Source organism: Porites lutea, chromosome 6 (genome assembly GCF_958299795.1).
Source record: "Porites lutea chromosome 6, jaPorLute2.1, whole genome shotgun sequence".
Classification (NCBI taxonomy): Eukaryota; Metazoa; Cnidaria; class Anthozoa; order Scleractinia; family Poritidae; genus Porites; species Porites lutea.
Window position 1 is genome coordinate 34,663,128 of NC_133206.1, and position 24,908 is coordinate 34,688,035.

General features: G+C 38.4%; 2 protein-coding genes across 2 annotated transcripts; both read left to right on the plus strand.

Moving 5' to 3' along the window:
- Positions 1 to 6,223: 6,223 nt before the first annotated feature.
- LOC140942216 (uncharacterized) lies at positions 6,224 to 12,048 on the plus strand. The gene is made up of 3 exons (XM_073391181.1): positions 6,224 to 8,348; positions 8,466 to 8,590; positions 10,891 to 12,048. The coding sequence occupies exons 1-3, from the start codon at positions 6,262 to 6,264 to the stop codon at positions 11,952 to 11,954; spliced, it is 3,276 nt and encodes a 1,091-aa protein (XP_073247282.1). The 5' UTR covers positions 6,224 to 6,261; the 3' UTR covers positions 11,955 to 12,048.
- A 107-nt stretch (positions 12,049 to 12,155) lies between these two features.
- Positions 12,156 to 23,000, plus strand: LOC140942217 (uncharacterized). The gene is made up of 3 exons (XM_073391182.1): positions 12,156 to 12,216; positions 12,562 to 12,642; positions 18,815 to 23,000. Exons 1-3 carry the CDS (start codon positions 12,156 to 12,158, stop codon positions 22,447 to 22,449), a joined length of 3,777 nt encoding a protein of 1,258 aa, XP_073247283.1. The 3' UTR covers positions 22,450 to 23,000.
- Positions 23,001 to 24,908: the final 1,908 nt, after the last annotated feature.

Here is a 24,908-nt window from a genome sequence, read left to right on the forward strand (position 1 = left end):
TTTTTGTAAAAAGTTCATCTGGGCTGCTTCATACTTGCAAATAAACCTTATATGGGTCGTGCTTATAAACATTCTGCAGCTGTTCCTATGAATCAGTACTTTAACCTTTAGCTAAGTCCTAAGCTTTCCGGGCCTTGCTGGTGCTGCGTATTTGCATGCTGACTTGGCCTACCCCATGCACCACCAAACCGGGATCAATACCAACAACAGTGAACCGAATATCATGATATAGTGGCGGATCCATGGGAGGAACCCGGGGGGCGCCCCCCCCCCTTTATTCTTAGACCAAAATGAGGCCCGAAGGAGGACCAAAAAAGTTTTTTTTGGGAGACCGCTCCCCCCCTGTCTAAGAGTGTGGATGACCCCCCCTTATCTCAAGGTCTGGATCGGGCATTGTGATATAAGCTATTATGTGAAAATAAGGCTAGCTAAATTAACGCTGCTTGTGCGCCACCATTGCTAATTGGTTTTACCGAGAATCATTCTTCAATTTCCAGTGTACTCTTAATGCATTTTTTACTTAATTGATTAAACATTTGGGAAATTATTCTGTGTAACATTCCTAAACATCTTCAAATGTAGTTTACAACCATTTCGGCCTTTTCGCCAACCAACTTTCTATTTTGATAAATACTTCCTGTTAACGCTGAAGCGGGTTATTGCCCTTAGCGTTCTGTGAAGGTAATCATACTTCATGGTGAAACAAAAATTGGAGTCAAGAAGTGTATTTAACCAAAGACTCATATTCCACTCATGCACCAAACGCTGCTAACTAACCTTAAATTGTACCACAGGCTCGCTGTTGCCAGCGTAACCCCGTTATAAAATCTTGTAAATTGCGTTTGTTCAATACAGACACTGTACTGTGATCAGAAATCGCGAAGCACTCACCATAAAATACGAATATAATTTTTAAGTGATTTGTGGGCCTGTTATTTGTCTGCAAATATATACATTGAAGTATAATTCAGTTCTATAGTGAGGAGTACAGAAAACAAAACCAAAACAATTTATAACTATGAGTTTACCATCAAAAACTCGATATTTTTCGGGGTGGGGTGAGTATATTGTCCCCTTCTTGTGCCCAGCCTTGTATGATCAGACTGTCACGTGTTCATGGAATGTTATCTATTTGCCTCAACAGGAAGCGAACCATAAAACGTCAACGAAAGTCGTCGATAATAAGAACATCTTATAACGTTCAAATTACGCCAAGTCAGTAAGATGATGCGAATGCGCTCTTGAAAAAAATCAATGACGACAGGACGTGTTAAAAAAGTGGCTTCTTACTAGAGAAGCACAAACTACTCTCCTATATCAGCAGTCCACTGAAAACACTGTATCTTATCATGAATAATTTGACTTTCTCAAGTCGCCCGCCTGTTGTACCACTTCATCACGCAAGCTGAAAGCGGTCAGCGGTCAGCGATGATGACGGCCGCGTATTTTGAAGCTGGCTAGTTTAGTATTATTTGCTGCCTTTTTTGTGTGTTTAAATAATTAAGTTTTTCGTGTAAGAGTTCCTGTTGGTGTCTTTTATTTGAATATGTCAAAGAAAGGAACGATCTCCCCCTTTGTATTCGCAATAAATCCTCGAAAATCCTGTTCAAAAAGGCACTTAAAAATATTATCTTGCTCAATATTGACTTGTGTGCGTGTGTGTGTGCGTGCGTGCGTGTTTGTGTTTTAATGAATAACAAAGCTATAATAGAATAAAGTCAATCTTGTTAGAGGGCCATAATTAGTTTTACTATAATATGCCCTTCTCCATTCTATAATGTCTTTTTTTTTTCTTATGTACACGTAGTTTAAACAACCTATGTACTAATTAATATTGTACAACTAATGTATTATCCATAGGATGGAGTAAAAATAAAATACAAAATACAAATACACTTCATCACGTATTGAAGAGTCTGAAGAGTCGTCGACTCGTCGGCTATTTGTGGGGGATCAACTGGGACTCGGAAGACTTTCAAGCCATTGCATAAATTAATCAGTTTTACTGTTTATGCTATATGGAGTGGCATCCTATCTGACAGAGAGGAGAGATGGCGTCCATTTTTATGTCAGCGTCCAACTATGTGCACCAAGCTGCTACTTAACTTTAAGTTGATTAGATTTTGACTTCAGAAAAACGTAAAGCAGCACAAAAGAAGGTAAAGCAAGATAATGTATCGCCATTCGCGAAGTTCGGCACCCCTTTTTTTTTTACATGACACTAAAAAAAAAAAAGAAAAGAAAAATACTGCAAAATGCAAATAAAGTGATATAAATCAGTTAAGGGCTGTTTTTTAATAACGAATGGGGGTATAGCTGAGGTACATATTTTTTTAAGTCTTAGCCGTGAGAGTTCCAAGACGTGTGTCCTTAAATTCAGAAGAGAGACCAAAGGTGGAAGAATCTTTGAGGTGACAAGTGCAAGATTGTGGAACTGTATTCCCGTAGAATGGGTAAAAAATCTCGTTCAATTCATTTTGAGACTACTATCTACAAACATATTTTGCCCAAATATATAAATGTTAATTAATCTAGTAATTCTAGTTTTTCACACAGAGTAACTTTAATTCTTAATGTACGAAGTCAGCTTTATTTTAATTCCAGTAGTGCTTTGTCAATAAATGTGCGATTTTTTGCAAAATCTTTAGTTGTAGTTTAATGTTGATGGCCATGAGAAATGGCATATGTAACCCTCGTTCGAAAAAGAAAGAAGCCACAGCGTTTATTGTTTTTGCAAAAACATCCTCGGGGCTGTGAAAGCTTCGCAGATATGGTACTGCTAAAACATTTTCAAACTTTTCATCTGAATGATACTTAAAACTGAACTTAAGTTATAGCTTTCCTTACTGGTGTCGCTTGTTCTCGTGCTGGCCTGGCCCATCCAATGCACCACCAAACCTGGAGCAATAATACCAACAACAGAGAATCTCAGGATATAACCTATAGACCTATTATTATTATTATTAAGACGTCTGTTACACAAAAGGAGAAAAGTAAGGGTATTTGTATGGAAGAGTATCCGGGAAAATATGATTTCTTACTATTCCTCCGCATTCGCAATTAACGTACAACCACGACGCCGAATTGTACGCTTCCATAGCGTCTTGTTTATGTAGCAGCTGGTTAAAAAGCGGAAATTGAAGCACCTTTATATATATATCTTATTTCCTAGGCGAAACAAAAATAATGCGATATAAGAGCAAACATGATGCGATTTTGAACAGAAATATTGCGATTTAGAACAAAAAAACTAAAATTCGTAAATAAATCATACTACTTAGAGCAAGTTAGATTGCAAAGATAAAAAGTGATTTCAAAATGGGTGTAATAAGATAATATTAAATTTCGCGTTAAAATTCTCGCGAATTTTATTTCCGAAGCTTTAATTTTCACAATATTTTAAAATCGTGGAAAAACGCCAAAATGTAAGATATATGTAGTTCATTTCTGTATGTAAACGGTAGATTAGTTTTATTAACCCGATTAGGGATATTCAATTTGGTTAGTTACGTAATCTGACTACCATTACCGTGGTGAGCTGTAAAGCACTGAAGAGAAAGGAGCTAACCATGTTGTGCGTTGAAAGTAAGAAATGTAATCGGCCAGGAATATCATTTGTCAGCTACACCCTCTAAAGAAGTGTTATTCGTTTTAACTCAACTGTTCCGTTGCATTCGCGCTTTAACCCCTTGCTTATAATGAAAACAACTGGTACAAGAACAATAAACTATTTGTAAATCCGAGATCCAGAGGTAACCAGTTTCCCTCAATCAGCAAATGAAATAATCTTCGCTTATAAGTACTTCATAATTAATTTGACGTGGTTGTTTGTTAGTTTCATGTTACTGCTACTACTAGGTATTATCAAGACAAATTAAAAACATACGTGTTTTGCAAGATGAAGCGCAGACCCTGGGATGACTATCATAACAGGGGCGGTACATTTCATGTCTGCCTGAACTGTACTGCAAACAGCTTTGACAACCGTTCCTGGTAAGCACTAAAAGTAACAGCTAATCGCATTTCCATTCGAAAAATTAAATTATTAACCACCTAGAGTTGAAGATGTAAAAATTAGGAAGAATATTATATAAAAGCCAATACAATTCTGGAGCTCACTGAATAGTCTGTTTTGCAATGTTTGACTTGTTACCATGGTAGCCCCGACATCAAATTTTGCACTATGTCCTTGTTCAATACAGACACTGTATTGTGATAACAGGTCAACCAGTCATCATGATTATTTCATTATGTAACACGACCAGTCTTAGTTTTAAACGGCAAGACTACGGTTGAAATTCAAGATTATTGATTTATGCGAGCTCATTATTGACCACAAATATATCGTATTTTTAGTATTCAGCCGTTCAAGCCGAGCTCGCACAAAACAAAAACAACATGGACCTTACTTCGTACCAGTTTATGACGAAGACAATACGTTTTTGGGGGGGAAGGAGTGGGGGGGAGAAGAATGCCCCCTGTTTGTACCCAGCCTTGTATCAGACTGTCACGTGTTCTTGGAATGTTGACGAGTGAATTAGGAAACGTTACAGAGACTGTTACGTAATAAGAACATTTAATAAGGGTTAACTTAAGCCACCCTTTCAAATTCTTTAAACTGTGAAACCCCTACTATTTCATTTACCTGGTGTCTGAAAAAGGTACCCCTTTCGGGCGGAACTTCCGTGTATATGTCATTATAGGTAGCACCCCTATGGGTGAAGCACAGGGCCCTCTGCATTATCCTCCGCATTAAACAGCCGCTTTATTAAGGACAATATCCTGCCATCAAAAGCAATCTAGTTTGGCTAGATATGATGTCTAGGTATTGTATATGTTGGTCCTAAATAAGCAAACGCGTGCACGGAAAAATATAGGGTATCGAACTAATATAACAATTATTTTAATCATTTTGAAATGAGCTAATATTTAATCATGAAAATAGTGTGTTTATTGATGAATGATCTCTGGACGCGTCACTCCTACAAAACCACTTTTTATTTCATAACTCTGCACTCCTTTTAGTTCGTTATGAAGTTGGAAAACTAGTGACAGAACTGTTTCCATGTGAAGAATGTTTTGCTCTCTAAACTATATGTACGATTCAAAATCTCGGTCAAAGTACTTTTAACACTAGAAGCGATATACAGTGGTTCCAGAAATAACAACAATGACGTGGTGCTTAGTGCTGTGGCCAAATATTAAATACTTTAAGCGTCCCTTGCTCTGAAATAAGAGTTACTACAAATTATCCAGCGCAGCATTGCGCATCGTAGTAATCTTATGTTCGTCGACATGAATTCTCATCTGCGCTGCTACTGGTGGCTCTTTAAACTACTCTCTTTACTGTTGGTACTCACTATAAACAAAATCAGTAAGTTAGAGGTTTCATTTCCATCCTCTCTTAAGTAGATTGTTGATCTATTTCATCCATTGTTTTGGAATATCATAAAACATTAAGTTTTTACGACTTGGTGGATCACTTGAGGAGTTAGTCATAAATTAATGAATATGCTTACCGTACCTACGTTATAGTTTTAGTTACACTAGTCCACTACAACTCGTCGCTTTACCAATTATTAACTGATAAGCAAAGATAATTGCTGAGTCCCCAACGGGCAGCTTATTTTCATCCGGCAGCCGATCTTTCACAGTGTAGTAAGCCTTTGACAACTGTTTTCATTTCGTGTGCATACAGCTTATAGGCAGGCACAATTTGTTCACTAATATTTTCACTTGTATTCCATAGGCGGTGATACAACACCAATTGATTGTCTTAATGTTTCGCACCAAAGTGGCCAAGACACACCTCAGTGCGGCTCTTGGACCGAGCCGTGCCAAACTTTGCCACAAGCACTGCTGTTGGTGGGGGATGGAGGAAAGATCTGTCTGGATGGAAGAAACAGTGAAAGACATCCTTACAGTTGTTTTTTCAGAGGGATTGTTTTGAGAGAGTTTGGCAAAAGTGTCGCAATATACGGTTTGTTCACAAAGGCGCACATTACATGTGATCCACGCTATGGCAATCTTATGTTTAGATATCCTGAGAATCGCCTCTTTAAATTAACTCTCTACAACCTTGTATTCCACAGCTATGGAGTCGATCTATTTTATTTGAGCTATTTCAATGTATCGATATCAAGCTGCAGGTTTATAAACAACTCCAGCTCCAAAGCATCAGTTTTTATATTACAGAAAGAATCGAAAAACTTTACAGAATCTTCCATCGTCGTCACCGACAGCGAATTCTTGTTCAATAAGATGTCCATCTACGCCATCTTGTTTAATGGGTTGTTCACCTTAAGAATCTCGAGGTGTGTCTATCAGGGCACGAAAGGACGTTTTAATGGAGCTTCTGGTAATAAACTAACAAAAGCAGCGGTATACATCAAGTACAGAGGATACCCGACAAACACGGTATTCGCAGACGGCTTAGTTACTGACTGTCTTTTTCGAGACCTTGGTCACGAGGACAATAGCTTTGCATTATCATTTCGGTCTTATGGCATCTATGACACTGGACGTTTATTAGTATCTAACAGTACCTTCCTACGCAATGAGAATGCCATGTCGGTGGTAGGCGGATTTCACGTACAGCTACGCCATGTGACAATTAATTCTACGTATGGTTATGCTTTAATGGGCGGTGGTCCTCCAAAAATAAATGCCAGGGCTCCTGATGTATCGTTATCCTTGGACCATTGCCTTCTATTAAACAATAGAATTGGAATAAGAATGGCACTTACTAATTGCCTGAACTTCAGCACCACCTGCCCACCAGATAGCAAAATATTAGTAGTGAATAACAGTCATTTCGTCGGAGGAAACGATGCTCAAGCGTTCGGTGACGCGATCAGAGTAAAAGTGGAAACACACTCACCCTCTTTACAAAGACCTAATTTTATCAAAGGCATAGTAAAACTCGAAAACGTTACTTTTCGGGAATTTCATAACAGCGTACTCTATGTACAAATGCGAAAGAATCTAACGGGCCTGATATACGTCAAGAACTGCAAGTTTCTGAATAATTCTAATTTTGTTTATCGCTTGGTAGAACAACACACTGTTGAGATGGTTTTTGATGAGGAGGACCCTCCGAAATGCCTCAAAACGAACCACAACGCCAAAAATTTGTGGAATAACAAACCTCAGTTTCCGGTGGTGTTTGAAAACAGCATATTCGAGAACAACGTTGCCATCTCAGGAGCACTGAGTTTCTTCAATGGAAATATCACTTTCAAAAATTGCACTTTCAAGGACAACGAAGGTTTAACTCTGGGTGGGCATATTAAAATGAAGATCGGTTACGGTAGACTTAACATCATTAACAGCAACTTCCTACAGTCACGTTTGAATCAACATTTCAATGCAGAGCGGAAATTTTCTTATGATGGATGCTTTTTGTATTCTGATAGTGTTGGTCCGCTCATCATTAGAAACTCGTCATTTACAGCAAATATGAATAAGAAGTTCTCCCCGATCTTAGCTGTCACTAAGAGCAGTTTGATACGAGTAGATGCTACCTCTATGATTAAGTGTCCGTCTGGCAAGTGGCTCAAAATGGATATCAACAAAAATACCGAGGTTTTCAAGTTTACGAAAGTAAGCGAAAAGTGTTTGATGAAAGTCAATTATGTCAAACTCTTCTGCGAAGAGTGTTCTTCTGGATCTTATAGTCTACAGAGAGGATTTATATCTGGTTTAAATAACACTAAAGAAAATAAATGTCTCAAATGTCCATATGGAGCGTCGTGTAAAAACGGAATCATAAAAGCCGAAGAGAACTTCTGGGGCTTGGAAAACAATTCTTCGAGTCCACCGAATCTGAAATTTTTTCACTGTCCTTCTGAATACTGCGGCAGATCAAGTCATTCCACCCACTCTGATAATCACAGCTACAACAGCTGTCATGGAAAAAGGGAAGGTGTTCTTTGTGGCAAGTGTTCTGATGGGTACAGTGAGGCACTCTATTCAACTTCGTGTAGAAAGAACGATAAATGTAATAATAACTGGTTTTGGTTGGCGACTGGGATTTACGTGGTTGCCTTTGCAGTTTACATTGTCTTCAAGCCTCCCATTTTCTCGAAGCTGCTAGAACACACTCTCTGGTTTGCAAATAAACCCGTCCGGAGTGATCAGCAGAGAACATGCGAAGAAGATAAAGAACAGGATTCTGGGTATCTAAAAATCATCTTTTATTTTCATCAAGTAGTAGAACTGGTAATGATTAAGACTCCGGAGAAAACGTTTCATCTGGTGCCAATTATCCCTCCCATCATTGCAATTTTTAACTTCCAGGTCAAATCATTGGACGGTAGCATTGGCTGTCCATTCCATGACGGGCTTAGGCTACAAAAAAAATTCTGACCAGGAGGTCTTCTAATCTCGTAAAGTACTTGTCACCGCCTGCCGGAAACAATCAATGAAGCCCTTTTTTTCTCTCAGTATCTTGTTTCATTTGTTAGATTTAATGAGGTTGTCGCGACTGTCGCACGTGAATATTTCGCTAAAGTTTCTGTCGCTTTACTGTATAACGCTGGTTGCATTTGCGAAGCTATGAGCAAAATGGCTAGATTTCTAATTACGCCTGGCAAGTGTTAAATCTACTTTAATTTAACGGGAAGATGCCGGCAAAAAGAATCCGTTTTAACCTACGTCAAGTTCGACCACTACACTGCTAAACGAGAGTGGCAAATTATTTCTGTAGGAAATCCTTACTTGGTTATCGACTTCGGTAAGTTTAGCTTTGTTTAGCCGAGCAATTGATGGTAAGTTGTGATTTTTAATATTTCGGTTTTTTGTCGATGAAAAATACCGAGAAAAAATATCGAGCGGAAATTATTTTTTTTCGCACGTGCTCTCTGATGATGTATTTCACATAATTTTTGATAATGTATTACAAAAAGATTCTGTCAGGATTTCTCGATATTTTATCAGTTTCACTCTATCACACGCCGCCCAACAAACAATCGCTAGCCTCTAGCAATTTGGCGCCGGCTTTCCTATTTTGCTTTTGCATTTTGATCACCGTCTCATGAAAGTGCTTTTAATTATTTGTGGCGGGAAATATGTACCGCGTGCGTTTGTTTGGCGCTCAGATCATTGACATCAGTGGAAGAGACTCCAGACAGGTAAGAAAACTTAATAATTATATCAGTAACATTTGATGTTTAAAATTATAATTCTGGATTATTCTATTCTAGTTCAACACTCGAGAGAGTCAGCTCTTTTCTCAAAAAAATTTCGCAGACAAGTAGTCTCGCTGGGTCATGCAGGGTCCCCTTGTTTCCTGAGCTTTTGTTATCTGCGTTGCATAGTATTAACCTGTAGTATCCTGGGTAGTGTATACCTGAAATCTACAGTTAACTCGTAAAAATGCTCTAATCATTCCTGTAGTATCCTGGGTAGTGTATACCTGAAATCTACAGTTAACTTGTAAAAATGCTCTAATAATTCCTGTAGTATCCTGGGTAGCGTATACCTGAAATCTACAGTTAACTTGCAAAAATGCTCTAATCATTCCTGTAGTATCCTGGGTAGCGTATACCTGAAATCTACAGTTAACTCGTAAAAATGCTCTAATCATTCCTGTAGTATCCTGGGTAGCGTATACCTGAAATCTACAGTTAACTCGTAAAAATGCTCTAATCAATGCTGTAGTATCCTGGGTAGCGTATACCTGAAATCTACAGTTAACTTGCAAAAATGCTCTAATCAATGCTGTAGTATCCTGGGTAGTGTATACCTGAAATCTACAGTTAACTCGTAAAAATGCTCTAATCAATGCTGTAGTATCCTGGGTAGTGTATACCTGAAATCTACAGTTAACTCGTTAAAATGCTCTAATCAATGCTGTAGTATCCTGGGTAGTGTATACCTGAAATCTACAGTTAACTTGCAAAAATGCTCTAATTATTCCTGTAGTATCCTGGGTAGTGTATACCTGAAATCTACAGTTAACTTGCAAAAACACTCTAATCAATGCTGTAGAATCCCGGCTAATGTATAGCTGAAAAATACATAACATTGACTTATTTGACTTATGGAGGTGATAATCTTATTCAACTCTTTCTCTTTTGAATATTCATGGTCAATTAACAGCTTTCTCTCGATCCATCTTACTTGATTTTGGCACGAGTGTTGCCTTAACAAAGCGGAGTAAAAGAGCAGTATAAGAACATGTATTGCAGTATTTTGTGTTAGTGATCTAGGAACCTCTGAATTTGGCGATTTTGCGATAATGACATATCGCCAGGGCTATTTCATTTGCTTGATATAAAAGCAGTACAAAAAAATCTTAAATCATATTAGTACTTGTCTGTTAATTGTTGTTTCTGTCGGCTTTATAAGGATTTGATGCCTTTACATACTGATACAGGACCATAAAGTAGTTAGCGCGTTTGTTAAATTTGGTAATGTTAAATTAAAGTATAAGGAGCTACTTTTACGAATTTTACGAAAAACATTTTCCCGGCCTTTTAGGAAGCGGCTTAAATAGTTTCAAAGTTGCAGGGCAGTCACAAAACTGAATTCTTGAGTTTACCCCCTTTTCATACTATAATTTACTGCCCGAGACTGAAAAAGGCGCTATGTAAAATGTTTATGACGTTACATTATTACCAAAATAGTAAGTGCCTCGGAAGAGGGTTAGCCGAGCAGAAAAAGATTTAAACCTTGCTTTAATCGGATATTGCGGTTACTTTCATTTCAATTTATGGTAGCTTGAGTTACTCTTTTGTGGGCAATTTACGGAAGTCCTAGGGTATTCAGCCGACACCTCAAGAGCCTAGAGCTGTCAGACCTTGGTTTTGAATTACTTATGCAAATTAGCTGGCTGCACATTGAATGTGCAGCCAGCTAATTTGCATAAATTTTTTTCGCGCTTCAAAGCTCGTCATGCTGGTCTCACTGTCGTAACCAAGGAACTGTTCAAGTGTATGAAGTTCCTAGGAACGTTGCTTTCCATCGGTCTTATCTATGCGATTCATCGAGCCACCAGTAGGTCCCTGCACACAGCTCCACCATCAATGAAACTATACCTGGCTGTTGCTTTAGAAACACTGTTGCTTGGTTATGAAAGACTTGCTGATACATCCCTTAACCTTATGCACTGTGTTCCTGTTGAAAAAGATTGGCGTCTTTTCGTTGATGCTCACATTGCGTGTTGGCAGTGGTGGCAGTTCCTGCTGATCTCGTTCATAATGTCTTTCATCATCCCCCTCGTCCTGGTTCTCTTCTGGGGATCACTGAAACTAAGTAAAGACAAAGTGACAGCCAAGGAATTTTTAATAGCTTGTGCATTCCCTTTGCCTTGTCTTCTCATTTGGTTTTTTCGTAAATATAGAAAAAAAGATGATCAACAAATGCTTGACGCTGAAAAAGTGCACAATGCGGAAGAAATAAAGCAGGTTCTCCACGGCCCATTTCGCGGAGGCTCCAGCGAAGATCATGGCACCCTATACTGGGAAAGTGTACTGACTGGACGAAGATTGATCTTGTTGGTGATCCATACATTTGCTACTGATCCCACTATACGCTTTGTCTGCCTCAGTTGCGCATGCGTTATTATTCTGGTCCATCACCTCACAGTCAGGCCTTTTCGTGAACGCAAAGCTAACATCTGTGAAGGCTTTTCTCTGTTGAGCCTAGTTGTTATTTGCATGTTCAGTTTGACCGAAGCTACTTTTATTTCCCAGGGAATAGATCCCTCCGGCCCAAGCAAAGACCTCTTCTATGCTTTACAGTGGATTGAGATTGGCCTCCTCAGCTTGGCCCCATTGGCGCTGTGCCTTCTTGTAGTTTTTTGTGCATTTTCTCAAGTCGCCCGCCTGTTGTACCATTGCATCACGTACCTTTCACGTGTCATTACCCGGAAATGTTGTATTCAAGAGTCGTTGATACCTCGACCACTTGTGGTGGATTGGGACTCGGAAGACTTTCTAGTCATTGCCTAGACTCATATGCTACAGTTTTACAGTTTATGCTACAGTTGCGCGCGCATGCTAAGTAACTAACTGATAGGAGAGATGGAGTCCATTTTGATGGCAGCGTCCAAAAATAGTACAAAGTGCAAAAAGTGATACACATAATATCAGTCTAAGTAAATAAGCTGAGTGACATGATTTAAGTAGTACGTATCAGTTGACTAAGTAATTATGTTCTACAGAGACTGGGAAAAAATAGTAATTCTGAAGGAATTATCTGCAGGTGTCGCGAGTAAGAAAGCTTTTTGCTTAAGGCAATTTTTAAGGTAACCTTCGCCAACCTATTTACAAATTATCAGGCTAGTTATTTTTGCCTGTATATTAAATGAAGGGGGATTTTTAAAATAGTTCAGTTACATTTTTTTTAAGTCTTAGTCGTGAGAGTTCAAGGCGTGTGTCTTAAATTCAGAAGAAAGACTGAAGGTGGAAGAATCTTTGAGGTGACAAGTGCCTTTGAAGATTGTGGAACAGTGTTCCTGTAGAATGGGTAAAAAGAACTCATTCAATATATTTTAAGACCCTCTTCTACAAACGTATTTTTGCACAAATATAAATATTAATTAATACTTGATTTCAGCTGATGCAGAACTGCTGTCAGAGTGTTCAATAGAGGGACTAGAGCGAGAATACCGGAAGTACAATGTTTTATCAACTGAAGGTTTGACTAGGCACTCTTCAGATGACAGGCCATTTTATCTGAAGAGTGCTACACCATCGTGTAGTCAGGCAAAACTATATAGTAATAAAATGCCTAGTCAACCCTTCAGTTGATAAAACACTGTATTTCTGATAAATATTAAAAATTAGTTTAGTTTTTCACGCAGTGTAATTTTAATTCCTATTGCACGAAGTCAACTTTATTTTAATTCTATAGTAGTACTTTGTCTACGGTTTTGTGATTTTTAAAATTTTTTAGTTGTAGTTTAATGTCGAGGGCCATGAGAATTGACCAAATGTACCCCTCGTTAAATAAAGAAGAAAGCCACAGCTTTTTATTATCATTTTTGTAAAAAGTTCATCTGGGCTGCTTCATATTTGCAAAATAAACCTTTCATGGGTCGTGATTAAACATTCTGCAGCTGAATCAGTACTTTAACCTTTAGCTAAGTCCTAAGCTTTCCGGGCCTTGCTAGTGCCGCGTATTTGCATGCTGACTTGGCCTACCCCATGCACCACCAAACCGCGATCAATACCAACAGCAGTGAACCGAATATCATGATATAGTGGCGGATCCATGGGAGGCACCCGGGGGGCGCCCCCCCTTATTCTTAGACCAAAATGAGGCCCGAAGGAGGGCCAAAAAAGTTTTTTTGAGAGACCGCCCCCCCCCCTTTTTTAAGGGTCTGGATGACCCCCCCCCCCCCCCCCCTTATCTCAAGGCCTGGATCCGGCATTGTGATATAAGCTATTATGTGAAAATAAAGCTAGCTAAATTAAAGCTGCTTGTGCGCCACCATTGCTAATTGGTTTTACCGAGAATCATTCTTCAATTTCCAGTGTACTCTTAATGCATTTTTTACTTATTTGATTAATCATTTGGGAAATTATTCTAGTGTAACATTCCTAAACATCTTCAAATTTAGTTTTCATTCATTTCGGCCTTTTCGCCAACCAACTTTCTATTGTGATAGATACTTCCTGTTAACGCTGAAGCGGGTTATTGCCCCCAGCGTTCCGTGAAGGTAACCATCCTTCAAGGTGAAACGAAAATTGGTATCAAGGAATGTATTTAATAAAAGACTGATATTCCATTCATGCACCAAACGCTGCTAACTAACCTTAAATTGTACCACAGGATCGCTGTTGCCAGGGTAACCCCGTAATAAAATCTTGCAAATTGCCCTTGTTCAATACAGACACTGTATTGTGATCAGAAGTCGCGAAGCACTCAACATAAAATACGAATCTTATTTTTAAATGATTTGTGGGCTTGTTATTTGTCTGCAAATATATCATATTGAAGTATCCTTAGTATAATTCAGTTCTAGAGTGAGGAGTACAGCAAACAAAACCAAAACAATTTATAACTATGAGTTTACCATCAAAAACTCGATATTTTACGGGGTGGGGTGAGTATATTGTCCCCTGCCAAGAGCCATGCTGGTTGTGCCCAGCCTTGTATGATCAGACTGTCACGTGTTCATGGAATGTTATCTATTTGCCTCAAGAGGAAGTGAATCATAAAACGTCAACAAGACTCGTTTATAATAAGAACATTTTTTAACGTTCAAATTACGCCAAGTCAATAAGATGACGCGCATGGGCTGTTACAAAACTCAATGACAACAGGACGTTTAAAAAAGTGGCTTCTTACCAGAAAAGCACAAACTACTCTCCTACATCAGTCATCCACTTTAAGTACTGTATCGTATCATGAATAATTTGACTTTCTCAAGTCGCCCGCCTGTTGTACCACTTGATCACGAAAGCTGAAAGCGGTCAGCGGTCAGCGATGATGATGGCTGCGTCTTTTGAAGCTGGCTAGTTTAGTGTTATTTGCTGCCTTTTTTGTGTGTTTAAATAATTTAGTTTTTCGAGTAAGAGTTCCCTTTTGTGTCTTTTATTTGAATATGTCAAAAAAAAAGGAACGATCTCCCCCTTTCTATCCGCAATAAATCATCGAAAATTATGTTCAAAAAGGCACTTAAAAAATATTATCTTGCTCAATATTGACTTGTGTGCGCGTGTGTGTGTGCGTGCGTGCGTGTTTGTCTTTCAGTGAATAACAAAGCTATAATAGAATAAAGTCAATCTTGTTAAAGGGCCATAATTAGGTTTACTATAAGTACCCTTCTCCATTCTATAATTTCTTTTTTTTTCTTATGTATCGATATGTATACGTAGTTTAAACAACCTTGTACTAATTAATATTGTACAACTAATGTATTACTTATCGGATGGAGTAAAAGTAAAATACAAAATACAAATACACTTCATCACGTGCCTTTCACGTCTTATTAACTGGAAATGTTGTACTGTAGAGTCTGAAGAGTCATCGACTCGTCGGCTATTTGTGGTGGATTGGGACTCGGAAGGCTTTCAAGTCATTGCATAAACTCATATTACAGTTTTACTGTGTATGCTACATGTAGTTGCATCCTACCTGACAGAAAGGAGAGATGGTGTTCACTTTGATGTCAGCGTCCGGTTATGTGCACCAAGTGGCTATGTAACTTTATGTTGATTAGATTTTGACTTCAGAAAAAAGTAAATCAGCACAAAAGAAGGTAAAACAAGATAATGTATCGCCATTCGCGGAGTTCGGCAACCTATTCTGTTATTACATCACACTCAAAAAAAAAAGAAAAAAATACTGCAAAATGCAAATAAAGTAATATACGTTATTAATCAAAGTAAAAGCGCGGAGTGACGTGCCTTAAGTAGTACATATGACTAACTAATCATGTTCGACTGTGACTGGAAAAAATAGCAATTCTGAAGGAGTAAGCTACAGTGGTAATGGATAGGAGAGCGTGTGTTTCACAAATTATAAGCGGGTTATTTTCAAGGAAACCTTTGCCGAACTACTTCCAACTATCTGGCTAGTCATTGTTTGGCTGTATATATAAATCAGTTAGGGGCTGGTTTTTAATAACGAATCCCGGTATAGTTGAGGTACGTATTTTTAAGTCTTAGCCGTGAAAGTTCAAGTCGTGTGTCCTAAATTGAGAAGAGAGACTGAAGGTGGAAGAATCTTTGAGGTGACAAGATTGTGGAACAGTGTTTCTGTAGAATGGGGAAAAAAACTCGTTCAATTCATTTTAAGACTGCTATCTACAAACATATTTTGCCCAAATATATAAATGTTAATTAATCTAGTAATTCTAGTTTTTTACACAGAGTAACTAATTCTTAATGTACGAAGTCAGCTTTATTTTAATTCCAGTAGTGCTTTGTCAATAAATTTGCGATATTTTTACAAAATCTTTAGTTGTAGTTTACTGTTGATGGCCATGAGAATGGGCCAAAGTCACCCTCGTTAGAAGAAGAAGAAGCCACAGCGTTTATTGTTTTTGCAAAAACATCATTGGGGCTGCGAAAGCTTCGCAGATATGGTACTGCTAAGACATTTTCAAACTGTTGATATGATTGATACTTAAGTTATCTTTCCTTACTGGTGTCGCTTGTTTTCGTACCGGCCAGGCCCATCCCATGCACCGGGACTAATTATACCAACAACAGAGAGTATCAGGATATAACCTAGAAACCTATTACTATTATTATTATCATCATCATTATTATTATTATTATTATTGTTATTATTATTATTATTATTATTATTATTGGTAGTAGTAGTAGTAGTAGTAGTAGTAGTAGTAGTAGTAGTAGTAGTAGTAGTAGTAGTAGTAGTAGTAGTAGTAGTAGTAGTAGTAGTAGTAGTAGTAGTAGTAGTAGTAGTAGTAGTAGTAGTAGTAATAGTAGTAGCAGTATAACATACACAATCACTTTAGGCCTCCCTGTGGTTTTCAGTTGCCTCATTTTATGACTTCGCCCCATGTTTATGATTCCGGAATCCGGGAAATATTTTGCTTGTCGAATCTGGGATCCTGAGCTTTGGAATCCGGAATACAGCTCAAGGAATCCGGAATCCCACTAAAGATTGAAATCCAGAATCTAAGTTCCAATGAAAAAGACTGGAATCAAGTACCTGGAATCCGCAATCCATGGAGTGGAATCTGGAATCCAAAGACTATCTTGGATTCTTTTCCATGGGGCGATATGACTGATTGAGAGCGAGAGATAATCATCCTATAATAATCAATCTACTATCAACTAAGTTGCCAAATCCAACGTTTTATTTATCTAGCAGCCGGTTTGTTAAAAAAGCGGAAATGGGACCATCTTTATATCTATTTTATTTTCTATACAAAATAAAAATAATGCGATATAAAAGCAACATGATGCGAATTTGAACAGAAATGTTTCCATTTGACGAGGTTGTTTGTTAGTTTCACGTTACTTCTACTACTAGGTATTATCAAGACAAAATCATACGTGTTTTTCAAGATGAGGACACATTGGGATGGCTATCATAACAGAAGCGGTACATTTCATGTCTGTCTGAAGCGGACTGCAAACAGCTTTGACAACCGTTCTTTGCATGCACTAAACGTAACAGCTAATCGCATTTCCCTTCGAAAAATTGAATTATTAACCGTTTAGAGTTGAAAATGTACAGATTAGGAAGAATACAATATAACCGCCAAAACAATTCTGGAGCTCACTAAATAGTTTGTATTGCAATGTTTGACTTGTTGCCATGGTAATCCCGACATCAAATTTTGCACAATGTCCTTGTTTAATACAGACACTGTATTGTGTAACAGGTCACCCAGTCATTATATAATACGATTCTTTCATTATGTAACACGATCAGTCAAGATTATTGATTTATGCGAGCTTGTTATTGACCACAAATATTTATGTATATATGTACTTTTATTATTCAGTTTTCGAGCGGAGCTTGCACAAAACAAAAACAATATAGACATTGCTTCGTATTAGTTTATGATCAAGACAAGACCTTTTGGTGGGGTGGGGGTGAGGAGAATGCGCCCTGTTTGTACCCAGCCTTGTATTAGACTGTCACGTGTTCTTGGAATGTTGACTGAGTGAACCAGGAAACACTACAGAGACTGTTATGTAATAGGAGCATTTAATAACGGTTCAGTTAAGCCACCCTTTCAAATGTTTCAAATTGTGAACCCCCTACCCTTTCACATACCTGGCGCCTGAAAAAGGTACCCCTTTCGTGCGGAACTTCCGCGCACATGTCATTGTATGTAGTCAGCCCTATGCGAGAAGCACAGGGCTCAGCTTATCTTCCGCATCAACCAGCCGCTTTATTAAGGACAATATCCTGCCATGAAAAACAATCTGGTTTGGGTATGATGTCTAGATACTGTATCTGTTGGTACTAAATAAGCAAACGCGTGCACGGAAAAATATAGGGTATGGAACTAATAAAAAAATATATTTTAATCCCTTTGAATTGAGCTAATATTTGATCATGCAACAGTGTGTTTTTTTAAGGAATGATCTCTGGACACGTTACTCCTACAAAAGCAATTTTTTTTTCATAAGTGTGCACTCCATTTTGTTCTTGTTGAAGTTGGAAAACGTGACAGAACTGTTTCCATAAGAAGAATGTTTTGCTGTCTAAAATATATGTACGTTTCAAAATCTCGGTCAAAGTACTTTTAAGACTAGAAACGATATACAGTAATTCCAGAAATAAACACAATGACGTGATGCTTGGTGCTGTGGCCAAATATTAATACATTATATGCGTCCCTTGCTGTGGAATAAAGGTTACTACAAATTTTCCAGCGCAGCATTGCGCATCGTAGTAATTTTATGTTCGTCGGCATGAATTCTCGCGTGCGCTGCTACTGGTGGCTCCTTCAACTAATCTCTTTACTGTTTGTACTCGCTATAAACAAAATCAGTAAGTGAAAGGTTACATTTCCATCCTTTTAAAACTAGAATGTTTACCTATTTCATCCATTGTTTTGGAATAGCCTAAAACATTTAATTTTTACGACTTGGTGGATCACGACACTTGAAAAGTTACAGTCATAAATTAATGAAAATACTTATCATACCTACGTTTTAGTTTCAATTACACTAGTCCATTACAATACGTCGCGTTACGAATAATGAACTGATAAGCAAAGATAATTACTGAGTCCCAAAAAAACAGCTTATCTTTATTCGACAGCCGATCTTTCACAGTGTAGTAAGCCTTTGACAGCTGTTTTCATTTCGGGTGCGTACAGCTTATAGGCAGGCACAATTTGTTCACTAATATCTTTACTTGTATTCCATAGGCGGTGATGCGACGCCAATTGATTGTCTTTATGTTTCGCACCAAAGTGGCCAAGACACACCTCAATGTGGTTCTCGGACTGAGCCGTGCCAAACTTTGCCACAAGCACTGCTGTTTGTGAGGGATGGAGGAAAGATCTGTCTGGATGGAAGAAACAGTGAAAGACATCCTTACAGCTGTTTTTTCAGAGGAAATGTTTCGAGAGAGTTTGGCAAAAGTGTGGCAATATTTGGTTTGTTCGCAAAGGCACACATTACATGTGATCCACGTTATGGCAATCTTATTTTAAGATATCCTGAGAATCGCCTCTTTAAATTAACTCTCTACAACCTTGTATTCCACAGCTATGGAGTCGCTCTAATCTATGCGAGCTATTTCAATGTATCGATATCAAGCTGCAGGTTTATAAACAGCTCCATCGCAGTTGGCATAGTACAGAAAGAGTCGAGAATCCAGACAAAATCTTCCATCGTCGTCACTGACAGCGAATTCTTGCACAATAAAATGTCCGTCTACGCCACCTTGTATAAAGGGTTGTTCACCTTAAGAATCTCGAGGTGTGTCTTTCAAGGCAGGAAAGGACGTTTTAAGGGACCTTCTGGTCATAAACTAACAAAAGCAGCGGTATACATTAAGTACGAAGAATATCCGACAAACATGGTATTCACAGACGGCTTAATTAGCGACTGTCTTTTTCAAGATCTTGGTCATGAAGACAATAGCTTTGCATTGTCATTTCGGTCTTATGGCTACTTTGTCAGTGGAAGTGGAAGTTTATTAATATCTAACTGCACCTTCCTATGCAATGAGAATGCCATATCGGTTGTAGTCGGATTTTACGTACAGCTGCGTCAGGTGACAATTAATTTTACCTATGGTTATGCTTTACTGGGCGCTGGAGCTTCTAAAATAAACGCCAGGGTTCCGGATGTACGGCTATTACTGGACCACTGCATTCTATCAAACAACAAAATAGGAATAAGAATGGACGTTTCTAATTGTGTGAATGGCAGCTTGTGGCAATGCCCACCAAATAGCCCGATACTAGTTGTGAACAACAGTCTTTTCGTAGGAGGAAACTTATCTCGACGGGATGGTGACGCAATTAGGTTTAGCGTGCAGACAACCTTTTCTTCTCTCACTTCTCGCAGACCGAATTTTATTAAAGGCGTTTTAATTCTCGAAAACGTCACCTTTCAAGGATTCCATAACAGCGTACTTTATGTAAACATACAAAAGAATGTATCGGGCAAAATATACGTAAAGAACTGCAAGTTTCTGAACAATTCTGAATTTGTTTATCGACTGGTCGAACAACCGACCGTAAAGATTGTATTCGATGAGGAGGCCCCTCCTGAATGCCTCAAGAGAAACTATAACAGTAAAAATTTATGGGATAAAAAAAAACAGTTTCCGGTGGTAAATGAAAACAGTATATTCGAAAACAACTTTGCTACCTCAGGAGCATTGAATTTTTTCAATGGAAACATCACTTTCAAAAATTGCTCTTTCAAAGACAACGAAGGATTAACTCTGGGAGCGCATATTAAAATGAAAAACGGTTACGGGAGACTCAACATCGTAAATAGCAACTTCCTACAGACACGTTTGTATGAGCATTTTGACACAGGGCCACGACGAATTTTAAATGATGGATGTTTTTTGTATTCTGAAAGTGCTGGACCGGTCATTATCAGAAACTCGTCATTTACAGCAAACATCAGCAAGAAGTTCTATCCAATCTTAGCTGTTACAAGGAGCAGTTTACTGCAAGTAGATTCAAGTTCTACCATACAGTGCCCGTCTGGCAAGTGGCTCAGAATGGGTATCAACAAAGAAAACGGGTTTTCGAAAGGAAGCGAGGAATGTTGGATGAAAATCAATTACGTTAAAATATTCTGCGAAGAGTGCCCGCCTGGATTTTATACTCTACAAAGAGGACTTACAACTGGTTCATTGAATAACAAAAAAGAAACTAAATGTCTTAAATGCCCATACGGAGCGTATTGTGCAAATGGAACCATCAAAGCCAAAGAGAACTTCTGGGGCTTGGAAGACACCTCGTCGAGTCCTCCAAGTCTAAAATTTTTTCACTGTCCATCTGAATACTGCAACAGACCAAGGAATTCCACCCACTATGGTCACAACAGCTGTCATGGAAGAAGGGACGGTGTGCTTTGTGGCAAGTGTTCTGATGGGTACAGTGAGGCACTCTATTCAACTTCGTGTAGAAAGAACGATAAATGTAATAATAACTGGTTTTGGTTGGCGACTGGGATTTATGTGGTTGTCTTTGCAGTTTACATTGTCTTCAAGCCTCCCATTTTCTCAGGGTTACTAAAGCAGAGTCTTTGGTTTAAGAATAAACCTGCTGAAAGTGACTTCAGGCAGACGTCATTAAAAGAGGGTAAAAAACACGATTTTGGATATCTAAAAATCATCTTTTATTTTTATCAAATGGCAGAACTGGTAATGATTAAGTCTCCAGAGAAAACATTTCATTTGGTTCCAATCATCCCTCCCATCATTGCAATTTTTAATTTCCAGGTCAAATCATTGAACGGTAGCATTGGCTGTCCATTCCCTGGTCTCACTGCCGTAACCAAGGAACTGTTCAAGTGTATGAAGTTCTTAGGTACGTTGCTTTCCATTGGTCTTATTTATGTACTTCATAGGGCCACCAGTAGGTCCCTGCACACAGCTCCACCATCAATAAAATTATACCTGGCTGTTGCTTTAGAAACACTTTTGCTTGGTTATGAAAGACTTGCTGATACATCCCTTAAACTTATGCATTGTGTTCCTATTGATAAGGATTGGCGTCTTTTCGTCGATGGAACTATTCAATGTTGGCAGTGGTGGCAGTTCCTGCTTACCGCGTTCATAATGTCATTCATCATCCCCCTCGTTCTGGTTCTTTTCTGGGGATCACTTAGACTTAGCAAAGACAAAGTAACGGCCAAGGAATTTTTAATAGCTTGCGCATTCCCCTTGCCTTGCCTTCTCTTTTGGATGTTTCGTGAATATAGAAAAGATGATCAACAAATGCTTAACGTTGGATGCGTTGACGATGCGAAAGAAATAAAGCAGGTTCTCCACGGTCCATTTCGCGCAGGCTCCAGCGAGGATCAAGGCACCCTATATTGGGAAGGTGTACTGACTGGCCGAAGATTGATTCTGTTGGTCATCCATACATTCGCTACTGACCCCACTATTCGCTTTGTCTGCCTCAGTTGCACATGTGTTATTACTCTGGTCCATCACCTCACAGTGAGGCCTTTTTGCGAACGGAAAGCTAATATCTGTGAAGGCTTTTCTCTGTTGAGCCTAGTTGTTATTTGCATGTTCAGTTTAACCGAAGCCACGCTCATTTCTCATGGAATAGATCCCACAGGACAAAGCAAGGACCTCTTCCATGCTGTCCAGTGGATCGAGATCGGTCTTCTTAGCTTGGCTCCTTTAGCGCTGTGCCTCCTTGTAGCTTTTTGTGCACTTTCTCAAGTCGCCCGCCTGTTGTACCACTTCATCACCTGCCTTTCACATGTTAAAAAAAGCAAACGTTGTACCCAAGAGTCGTTGACTACTCGGCCATTTGTGGTTGACTGGGACTCGGAGGAAATTCAAGTTCTTGCATAAACTCGTGGCCTCTTTAGGTTTTGCTTTTGTCGAATCGCGATTAGCAGAGAAAAGAGAAGGAGAACATTCTAATAGCAGCGTTCTTGGACTGATGTGCCCAAATCTGCTATTCAACTTTTTATTGAGCAGAAATTTTAAAATCAGCGCCAAAGAAGGAATACGACGATAATGTCGCCTTTCGCTGCGGAGTTGTTGTCCAACCTATCGACAGGATATAGAACACTTAACACTGGCTTAAGGTGAATATCCTTCAGTCTTAGAAGTGATACAAAACTAATTAACTTCAAGGTTTGCGTATAAAATTCGAATTCAAAAGAAAACCTGAAGAAAGAAAAAGGTCACTAATGTAAGATTGTGGAATATTACTCCTGTAGACATGAGGAAAAAGAACTCGTTTAATTTCGTCATTTTCAGTAAAGACTGCCTTCCACAAGTTTTTCCAACGACACATCAATCTTAATAAATCTAGTTTATCATATTCTTGTTGTCACACATATTTATATTTAGCAAAATGCACTAGTGGTCTATTATCAATGCTGCGTTCTGATTGGTTGAGCTGCTACTAGGCTAGATGTTATGGCCCACCAGTAGCGAAAAGCGCCAGCTTTGAAAACCAAAACAATGGCGGCTGAATCGCGTTTTGCTAGCTAAAGTTGTTTTGTCTCGATATTTTTGACCAACTACTTGGACTTTACTAAAACAGTTATTCCTCGAGCCCAAATGGGCTATTGACTCAGAGCCCATTCGGGCTCGAGGAATAATTGTTAATTATTTCAATTCCAATCGTGCTACGTCATTTTTTTTCTCGCGATGTTATTCATTTCATTATCATATAGATTAGTGTCGGGGGCCATTGCCTTTATCAGTGCAACTGGCCATTGTACCCCTCACATGGGTAGTATTAAAACGCATTTCAACTGTTTTTATTAAAGATACTAGAAATTTTTGCTCAATCCTAAGCCTTTCTTGCCAGTGTCTCTTATTTACTAGCTGGCCAGGCTCATCTCGTATCACTGGGCACCACCACGCTGGGCAAACGCCTTAAAAGTAAACGAACAGAGGCAGGGAATAGTAGATATACTATGTGAAAATAAAGATAAAATTATTGCCTCTTGTACTCCACTATTGCAACATTTCTACCACAGACTCATATTTCATGATGTTTGTGCCCGGAATTGTATCAGAATGTCACGTGTTCATGGAATGTTTTCTGTTTGTCTCAATAGAGAGTGAATCAGAAAATGTTAATGAGACCATTTTATTATAAGAATATTCGTTTATGGTTAACTTAAACCAGTTTACCAAGACGATGCCTTGTTCAAAAACGACAGAACTTGTTTAAAAGAGGGGTTTCTTACGAGAGAATCACAAAATACTCTCCCGCATCAGCCACTCAGCCACCCACTCAGTTTGATATTTAGATATTGTACCAGTAAGTATTCAATAAGCTGCATATGCACGGAAGAACTAATCAATTAAAATTATTTCAGATTGAGCTAATATTTGACAGTGCATTTATAGTTCGCTTTATTAATTTCCTCTGGCTACGTAAATGTTTCCCAAAAATATTTTGTGGCATTTCATATACCTGTACTCCATTTCGTACATGACCTTGTTGGTATCATGCCCAAACTTTAGTCGTTTCCATATGATAATCCAAATGCTCTCTTACGCACATGTACGTAAACAGGATGGCTTCAGCATTAAAGTCTTGGTCAAACCACTTTAAGCACTAGAAACGATGTACATTTACTTCCAGAAATAAACACGATGACGTGTTCATAGTGTTATGGCCAAATATTCTGATATTTATAAGAATACATCTTGAAGCATCGCTTGCTCGAGAATAAGAGTTGCTAGAAGTTTTCCAGCATTACGGGACTCAATCTTCTAATTTTCGTCCACATGAATTCTCTCGTGGCCAACTGGTGGCTGGTGATTCCTTTATTTTTGGTCATCGCCCGCATAAAAAGTAAGTCAGAGCCGGTTTCGTTTTTATCCCTTTTTAATTAAACTAGATTGTTCATCTATGTAATCCATTATGTTGGAATATCATAAAACAGTTTAATTCGTATGACTTGTTGTATCACTTTAAAAGTTTGTCAAACACAAATTAGAGACAATAATTACTTTTTTCGCTATAGTTCTTATACTAGTCTAACAAAACTAGTTATTTATTACAATTCATGGCAACTAACAGTACTAATACTACTACTTGTCTACTACTACTACTACCAATAACAATAATAATAATAACAATAATATTGTATCAAAAAAACTAAATAGAGCCATTGCAGTTGCGCAAAAGAGCCAGAGACGTCATACAAGGCGCTACACCATAGATACTATTTACATGAAAGTACTAAATTAATATTGATATTATGCCCTAAGTACAATTAAAATTGGAAAACAATCAAGGGTAAAGTGGCCAGTCAACTAGACCCGGCAGTTCCTCTGAC